The sequence below is a fragment of the Callionymus lyra genome, chromosome 13 (assembly GCF_982586985.1).
Source record: "Callionymus lyra chromosome 13, fCalLyr1.hap1.1, whole genome shotgun sequence".
NCBI classification, from domain to species: domain Eukaryota; kingdom Metazoa; phylum Chordata; class Actinopteri; order Syngnathiformes; family Callionymidae; genus Callionymus; species Callionymus lyra.
The window spans coordinates 1,512,267-1,522,266 of NC_141830.1; the positions used below are offsets into that span (position 1 = coordinate 1,512,267).

Consider the following 10,000-nt stretch of genomic DNA (forward strand, 5'->3'; position numbering starts at 1 on the left):
AAGTGACATCATATAGTATAGTATAGTATAGTATAGTATGTCACTTGATCAAGCTACTTTATCTATACTATACTATACTATACTATATGATGTCACTTTGTTCAAGCTACTCTATCTATACTATACTATACTATATGATGTCACTTTGTTCAAAGGAAGGTTTGACCTTTGACCCAGCTCCCGTCTCCCGCCTATTCTCAAACCCTTGCGTTATCGCAGGGTCAAGGTGACCCGCTGGCCTGAAAAAAAAACCAACGTGTTTGTTCCATCCCTTGTGTCGTCTCTGGGTCGAGGCGAACGACCTCCGTCGCTGCCGATGCATCCGTGGAATCCAGGGAGGTCATTGACCTTTGACCCCGAGACAACACCAGGGATTCTGGACGAACCATCTCCTTGCGTGAAGGACCTCCTCGTCTCTGCTGCGTTGACCTTTGTTTGTCCCAATGTGTCGGCAGAACCTTCAGGCTCAGATGGCGGCGTTCGAAGACGGCGCCGAGCCGCTGCAGGAGTGGCTGGACCTCACGGAGAGCAAGGTCCAGGAGAGCAGCGCTCGCCTGCACGACCTCCGGGCCAAGAAGCAGGAGTTCGGACAGTTCCAGGTACACATGAGAAGATCCCACACATGTTCAGCTTCAGGAAGCGTCTCGGGTGGATCCGACCGTCGGATAAAGGAACCGAACCTCTCATGCTTATGTGGCGTGACCTCTGAACCCTACCCTCGGTTCCATCATCTCAAGAACTGCAGCTCCATCAGATTAGCGGAGAACAGAAGGACCTTAATTAGATTCGTCGAGCACCACCGGATCCAAAATAGAGCCACGAGTTGACAGAACCGTCAAAGGGAAAAAAAGTCTGGAATCCAATTAATTCGCCGCATGTGTCGAAGAACCTTCTCGCGAACGAGATAAGGCTCGGAGACAAAAGGAGGCGGACAGCCAGAGATAAACCCGACAAAAGGAAATATCAGAGCCATCTTGGAGCCTCTTATCGTTGTTGCTATTTTTGTTTGTCGCCGGAGAAGAACCACCGCCTTTGTGCCAGTAATTACATTTCCTCCCTCAGCACCTGAAGTACCTTCAGCCCAAGCAGACTCTGGTCTTCTGGTTTCTCACGTCCGACCGACCGACGCTGACCAGCTTCTTCTCACGTGGTTTCATTGCAGTGCGTCCTGGAGGAGATGTCCAGCCGGGAGGCGGCGCTGGCGGACCTCCGGGATCAAGCCCATCGCCTCTGGGAGGGACAGGCGGCCGGCAAGGGCTTCGTCCACCGGGTGTCCCAGCTGTCGGCCCAGTACCTGGCCCTGAGCAACCTCACCAAGGTACCGGAGACTCTTGAATAATCCCAAGGTCACTTATCAGAGCGACCGAATCAATAATCTCTTGCAAGAACTTTAGAATTCTGGTTCTTACTTTCAGATCTATTCATGGTCAGGCTCCTCCTTCCATCACTGATCTGATCCAGCCTTACACCCCCAGCTCGGGCTCTGAGGTCTGTGGATCAGGATCTACTGATGGTTCCTGAACTTCAGGACCAGAGGAGAGAAATCTTTTCAAGGCTGTTGCTCCTAAGCTTTGGAACGATCTTCTCTCTCTTTGCTCTTGATGGAGTCTATCTTATTATATTATTATTATTACTGACTACTTTAAGAAACATCTTAAGACGTTTCTATTTGTTCAGGCTTGTCCTTGAATTTTCTGGAACTCCTGTGTTGTTCTCAGTATTATCTTGATCTTTAAAGTACTTTTTTGAGTATTGTTTTGATTGTTTAAGCGCTTTATGTCTGGAAAAGCAATTCTACACCCAGACATGTTATATATAATCAGACATGTTTGATTGACATCTTTATCTATACTATACTATACTATATGATGTCACTTTGTTCAAGCTACTCTATCTATACTATACTATACTATATGATGTCGCTTTGTTCAAGCTACTTTATCTATACTATACTATACTATACTATATTATGTCACTTTGTTCAAGCTACTTTATCTATACTATACTATATTATATGATGTCACTTTGTTCAAGCTACTCTATCTATACTATACTATACTATATTATGTCACTTTGTTCAAGCTACTCTATCTATACTATACTATACTATACTATATTATGTCACTTTGTTCAAGCTACTTTATCTATACTATACTATACTATACTATATTATGTCACTTTGTTCAAGCTACTTTATCTATACTATACTATACTATATGATGTCACTTTGTTCAAGCTACTCTATCTATACTATACTATACTATATGATGTCGCTTTGTTCAAGCTACTTTATCTATACTATACTATACTATACTATACTATACTATACTATATTATGTCACTTTGTTCAAGCTACTTTATCTATACTATACTATACTATATGATGTCACTTTGTTCAAGCTACTCTATCTATACTATACTATACTATATTATGTCACTTTGTTCAAGCTACTTTATCTATACTATACTATATGATGTCGCTTTGTTCAAGCTACTTTATCTATACTATACTATACTATATTATGTCACTTTGTTCAAGCTACTTTATCTATACTATACTATACTATACTATATTATGTGACTTTGTTCAAGCTACTTTATCTATACTATACTATACTATATGATGTCACTTTGTTCAAGCTACTCTATCTATACTATACTATACTATATGATGTCGCTTTGTTCAAGCTACTTTATCTATACTATACTATACTATACTATACTATACTATACTATACTATATTATGTCACTTTGTTCAAGCTACTTTATCTATACTATACTATACTATATGATGTCACTTTGTTCAAGCTACTCTATCTATACTATACTATACTATATTATGTCACTTTGTTCAAGCTACTTTATCTATACTATACTATATGATGTCGCTTTGTTCAAGCTACTTTATCTATACTATACTATACTATATTATGTCGCTTTGTTCACGCTACTCTATCTATACTATACTATATTATGTCACTTTGTTCAAGCTACTCTATCTATACTATACTATACTATATTATGTCACTTTGTTCAAGCTACTCTATCTATACTATACTATACTATACTATACTATATGATGTCACTTTGTTCACGCTACTCTATCTATACTATACTATACTATACTATATGATGTCACTTTGTTCAAGCTACTCTATCTATACTATACTATACTATATGATGTCACTTTGTTCAAGCTACTCTATCTATACTATACTCTACTATATGATGTCACTTTGTTCAAGCTACTCTATCTATACTATACTATACTATACTATACTATATGATGTCACTTGAAGAGACTGCAGGACGGTGAGAATCCCTCGAACAAAAGATGAATGAGATTCGTTTGTTTTCACCGTCGCGAGGATCTATTTATAGCTCTTCCCTTCACTCCCTCCCTTTATGTCTGGAAAAGCAATTCTACACCCAGACATGTTATAAATAATCAGACGTGTTTGATTGACATCTTAGAAATCTTCTTTAGTTCTTGGGGATTTAGGAAGATTTGAGCATTTCAACATCCACGTGTATGGCCTCTCACCGCTGCTGCGAGGCTAGAGAACAGCGAGTGACAAAGAGAGTCTCAATGTACAATGTTGAGAATCGAACTTCAAAGGTGACGCCGTTGTTGATTGATTGATTGATTGATTGATTGATTGACAGGTGTAGGTTTGATTTGAACCTTTATTTCCCTGCCGTGAGCCAACATAGTATTATAGTAAGGTACTATATTATGTCACTTTGTTCAAGCTACTCTATCTATACTATACTATACTATATGATGTCACTTTGTTCAAGCTACTTTATCTATACTATACTATACTATACTATACTATATTATGTCACTTTGTTCAAGCTACTTTATCTATACTATACTATACTATACTATATTATGTCACTTTGTTCAAGCTACTCTATCTATACTATACTATACTATATTATGTCACTTTGTTCAAGCTACTCTATCTATACTATACTATACTATATGATGTCACTTTGTTCAAGCTACTTTATCTATACTATACTATACTATACTATACTATATTATGTCACTTTGTTCAAGCTACTTTATCTATACTATACTATACTATACTATATTATGTCACTTTGTTCAAGCTACTCTATCTATACTATACTATACTATATGATGTCACTTTGTTCAAGCTACTCTATCTATACTATACTATACTATATTATGTCACTTTGTTCAAGCTACTTTATCTATACTATACTATACTATACTATATGATGTCACTTTGTTCAAGCTACTTTATCTATACTATACTATACTATACTATACTATATGATGTCGCTTTGTTCAAGCTCCTTTATCTATACTATACTATAATATACTATACCATATGATGTCACTTGATCAAGCTACTTTATCTATACTATACTATACTATATGATGTCACTTTGTTCAAGCTACTCTATCTATACTATACTATATTATGTCACTTTGTTCAAGCTACTTTATCTATACAATACTATACTATACTATACTATATGATGTCACTTTGTTCAAGCTACTTTATCTATACTATACTATACTATACTATACTATACTATACTATATGATGTCGCTTTGTTCAAGCTACTTTATCTATACTATACTATACTATACTATACTATATGATGTCGCTTTGTTCAAGCTACTTTATCTATACTATACTATACTATATGATGTCACTTTGTTCAAGCTACTCTATCTATACTATACTATACTATATTATGTCACTTTGTTCAAGCTACTTTATCTATACTATACTATACTATACTATACTATATGATGTCGCTTTGTTCAAGCTACTTTATCTATACTATACTATACTATACTATACCATATGATGTCACTTGATCAAGCTACTTTATCTATACTATACTATACTATATGATGTCACTTTGTTCAAGCTACTCTATCTATACTATACTATACTATATTATGTCACTTTGTTCAAGCTACTTTATCTATACTATACTATACTATACTATACTATATGATGTCGCTTTGTTCAACCTACTTTATCTATACTATACTATACTATACTATACCATATGATGTCACTTGATCAAGCTACTTTATCTATACTATACTATACTATATGATGTCACTTTGTTCAAGCTACTCTATCTATACTATACTATACTATATTATGTCACTTGATCAAGCTACTTTATCTATACTATACTATACTATATGATGTCACTTTGTTCAAGCTACTCTATCTATACTATACTATACTATATGATGTCACTTTGTTCAAGCTACTTTATCTATACTATACTATACTATACTATACTATATGATGTCACTTTGTTCAAGCTACTCTATCTATACTATACTATACTATATTATGTCACTTTGTTCAAGCTACTTTATCTATACTATACTATACTATACTATACTATATGATGTCACTTTGTTCAAGCTACTTTATCTATACTATACTATACTATATGATGTCGCTTTGTTCAAGCTACTTTATCTATACTATACTAAACTATACTATACTATACTATATGATGTCACTTGATCAAGCTACTTTATCTATACTATACTATACTATATGATGTCACTTTGTTCAAGCTACTCTATCTATACTATACTATACTATATTATGTCACTTTGTTCAAGCTACTTTATCTATACTATACTATACTATATGATGTCACTTTGTTCAAGCTACTCTATCTATACTATACTATATTATGTCACTTTGTTCAAGCTACTTTATCTATACTATACTATACTATATTATGTCACTTTGTTCAAGCTACTTTATCTATACTATACTATACTATATGATGTCACTTTGTTCAAGCTACTCTATCTATACTATACTATACTATATGATGTCACTTTGTTCAAGCTACTTTATCTATACTATACTATACTATACTATACCATATGATGTCACTTTGTTCAAGCTACTTTATCTATACTATACTATACTATACTATACTATATGATGTCGCTTTGTTCAAGCTACTTTATCTATACTATACTATACTATACTATACTATATGATGTCACTTGATCAAGCTACTTTACCTATACTATACTATACTATACTATACTATATGATGTCACTTGATCAAGCTACTTTACCTATACTATACTATACTATACTATACGATGTCACTTTGTTCACCTTTGTTGATTCGAACCTTTATTTCCCTGCCGTGAGCCAACATAGTATTATAGTAAGGTAAGGTAAGGTAAGGTAAAACTTTATTGATCCCTCAGGAGGTCTCCTTCGGGAAATTGTTTAATAGTATATAGTATATATAACAGTAATAATATGTCGGGTTTTACATATTTGCTGATTTTGTAACCCGGGAAACAAATGTGTTTGTGGTATCCCTTGTGCCGCCTCTGGGATCCCCGTCCCTCGCGTTTTAAAAACGAGTTCAGTTCCTGGATCACCAGGAGGTCAATCTCCGGCTCTCCGCAGGATAAAGCCTCGCGGATGGAGAGGATCGCGGGAGAACATCAGCTCTTCTCCCGCGGACTGAAGGACCTCCAGGACTGGGTGTGTGAGGCACAGAAGGTCGTGGACGCCTGCGCCTCCACCAGCGACCGCAAGAGCGAGCTGGAGGAGAGGACGTCGCAGCTCGAGGTGCGTTGAGATACAACGGTCCACAAGGTCACCACAATCTGACCCCCTTGACCCCCCCTTGACCCCAGGCACTGCTGGCCGCCCGTCTGGAGCGAGAGATCCAGCTGAAGATGCTGCTGACGCGAGGGGAGGCGGTCCAGAGGAACACCTCGGCCGAGGGAGTCCCGGGGATCCGTAAACAGACCCAGGACCTGAAGGACTCCTGGGACTCTCTTCTGGCCTCGTCCATCCAGTGTAAAAGGTGAGGATCCGTCGTGTGTTCGGTTGAGATGTTGACCCCGCTGCACCTCCACTCCAGCCAGCTAGAGGGCGCCCTGTCGCGCTGGACCAGCTACCAGGAGGACGCGAGTCAGTTCCTGCTCTGGATGGAGCGAGTGGACGAGACGCTCGGCGGCTCCGACCGACAGTTCTCTGAGATGAGGGACAAGACGGCGAACCTGGGGAAGACCAAGGTAACCAGTTCCATCCATGGTCTGTTCCAGCAGGTCCATGTGTGGAGGTAACATCTCCCGACAGAAGTTAATAATATCAATGGATTTAGAACATATTACAACAAAAGTAGGAGGAGGTTGTTCAGCTATACCCAGAGACAACACAAGGGATACCACAAACACATTTGTTTTCGGGCACTGATGACCTGGTTTCATCAGAATCAAGGCTCACAATAGTCCTCGGTCTACAAGTCCAGGTGTTCGGGTCATAGAGTTGGTGACTGTAGAAGCAGCAACATTGATGGGTGACTAGACAGATTGACCTCTGGTCTCAGAAGACCCCAAGAGCCACCTGGAGACAAACATCTGAACGTATATGGTGTCACGCTTCTGAGAAGAACCATGTGAGGATGAGACGATGGTTGGTCCTGACCGTGAGGATCAGAGCTTCACTCGCTTTTATCTTCATGTTCCAGCTCCTCTACGAGGAGGTCCTGAGTCACAGCAGTCCCCTGGAGACCATCGGCGCCAAGGGGTCCAGCATGCCCCGCAGCAGCCGGAGCGAAGTCCAGCAGCTGCAGATCAGATACAACAGCGTCAAGGAAAAGGCGAAGGTTCGTCCTTGACCTCTTGGTCTTCTTCTTCTGTCCTGGACCTGGTGTCACGCGTGTCTCCGCCCCACTTGTGTTCCTCAGAATGCAGTGAGCAAAGCCAAAGGGTTGGTGCAGGTCCATCAGGAATATCAGAGAGCTCTTCACGTGTTCGAGGACTGGCTGGAGCAGGAGCAGACCACCCTGGCGTCGCTGGCCCGCCCGGAGTGGACCATGGAGGACCTGCAGGACACGCTGAAGCAGCTTCAGGTACGGATCTCCTCGGACACACTTAACTTAACTCAACTTCCGTCACGGGTTCCAGGTCCTGCGCGAGAGCTGCTCGGGCGGCCAGGCCTTGCTGTCGTCGGTGCTGACCAGCAGGGAGCGGGTCGTCCCGTGGGGGGTGCCTCGGATCGAGGACCGGGCCCTGGACGCGGCGCAGCGCGAGTGGGGAGACTACCAGCGCCACCTGGAGGAGACTCAGGCCACGCTGGGCGCCGCGCTCGCCAAGCTCGCCGACATGAGCGAGAGGTTCGGCGCCTCGACGCGGTGGCTGGACCGCATGGACCAGATGGCCGACCTGAGGAGGGACCGGAGGTCCGGCAGGACCGCCAAGGAGTCCGAGATGAAGGCGCTTCAGGTGAGATCGGGCGTCAACGTCAAAGAACACAAAGATTAACAAAGAATCATTTTCAAACTCAGAGGAAAACATTGTAATAACACGTGGAATGTCCCTGAGTCTATGAGTGTTGCATCATGGGAGGAGCATTGATGCTCCATGTGTTCTCTGATGACAGTGTTGCATCATGGGAGGAGCGTTGATGCTCCACGTGTTCACTGATGACAGTGTTGCATCATGGGAGGAGCGTTGGTGCTCCATGTGTTCTCTGATGACAGTGTTGCATCATGGGAGGAGCGTTGGTGCTCCATGTGTTCACTGATGACAGTGTTGCATCATGGGAGGAGTGTTGGTGCTCCATGTGTTCCCTGATGACAGTGTTGCATCATGGGAGGAGCATTGATGCTCCATGTGTTCACTGATGACAGTGTTGCATCATGGGAGGAGCATTGATGCATCATGTGTTCACTGATGACAGTGTTGCATCATGGGAGGAGCATTGATGCTCCATGTGTTCACTGATGACAGTGTTGCATCATGGGAGGAGCATTGATGCATCATGTGTTCACTGATGACAATGTTGCATCATGGGAGGAGCATTGATGCTCCATGTGTTCACTGATGACAGTGTTGCATCATGGGAGGAGCATTGATGCTCCATGTGTTCCCTGATGACAGTGTTGCATCATGGGAGGAGCATTGATGCATCATGTGTTCACTGATGACAATGTTGCATCATGGGAGGAGCATTGATGCTCCATGTGTTCACTGATGACAGTGTTGCATCATGGGAGGAGCATTGATGCTCCATGTGTTCACTGATGACAGTGTTGCATCATGGGAGGAGCATTGATGCTCCATGTGTTCACTGATGACAGTGTTGCATCATGGGAGGAGCGTTGATGCATCATGTGTTCACTGATGACAGTGTTGCATCATGGGAGATGATCATGATGACAGTAGATGTGACATGTCTTCTTCTTCTTCTCAGGTGTGTCTGGGATCAGTGCTCGCTCGCCAGACTGAGGTGGAAGGTCTGTCCTCTCTGGCTCAGCAGGTCCTGGAAGAAAGCTACCTGAGCAGCCGTGTGAGCGTGACTGTGACGACCATCACTGCTCGCTACCATTCTCTGCTGCTCAACCTGCAGGTGAGCTCTTCAGATGTTTGAGATGATGTCATGAGAGATGTTTGTATCTTTGTGGTCCAGGAGAACATCAGATGTTTGAGATGATGTCATGAGAGATGTTTGTATCTTTGTGGTCCAGGAGAACATCAGATGTTTGAGATGATGTCATGAGAGATGTTTGTATCTTTGTGGTCCAGGAGAACATCAGATGTTTGAGATGATGTCATTAGAGATGTTTGTATCTTTGTGCTCCAGGAGAACATCAGATGTTTGAGATGATGTCATGAGAGATGTTTGTATCTTTGTGGTCCAGGAGAACATCAGATGTTTGAGATGATGTCATGAGAGATGTTTGTATCTTTGTGGTCCAGGAGAACATCAGATGTTTGAGATGATGTCATGAGAGATGTTTGTATATTTGTGCTCCAGGAGAACATCAGATGTTTGGGATGATGTCATGAGAGATGTTTGTATATTTGTGCTCCAGGAGAACATCAGATGTTTGAGATGATGTCATGAGAGATGTTTGTATATTTGTGCTCCAGGAGAACATCAGATGTTTGAGATGATGTCATGAGAGATGTTTGTATCTTTGTGGTCCAGG

At 41.2% G+C, this 10,000-nt stretch overlaps 1 protein-coding gene across 1 annotated transcript in view; it reads left to right on the forward strand.

The window, feature by feature from the left end:
- Window positions 1-10,000, forward strand: part of syne1a (spectrin repeat containing, nuclear envelope 1a) — a 253,359-nt gene that overhangs the window by 126,908 nt on the left and 116,451 nt on the right. Inside the window, 9 exon segments of the mRNA XM_087806340.1 lie at window positions 456-599; window positions 1,163-1,318; window positions 6,463-6,627; window positions 6,696-6,868; window positions 6,926-7,079; window positions 7,535-7,672; window positions 7,754-7,918; window positions 7,974-8,291; window positions 9,262-9,417. Of these exon segments, the coding sequence (XP_087662466.1) occupies window positions 456-599; window positions 1,163-1,318; window positions 6,463-6,627; window positions 6,696-6,868; window positions 6,926-7,079; window positions 7,535-7,672; window positions 7,754-7,918; window positions 7,974-8,291; window positions 9,262-9,417 (1,569 nt within the window).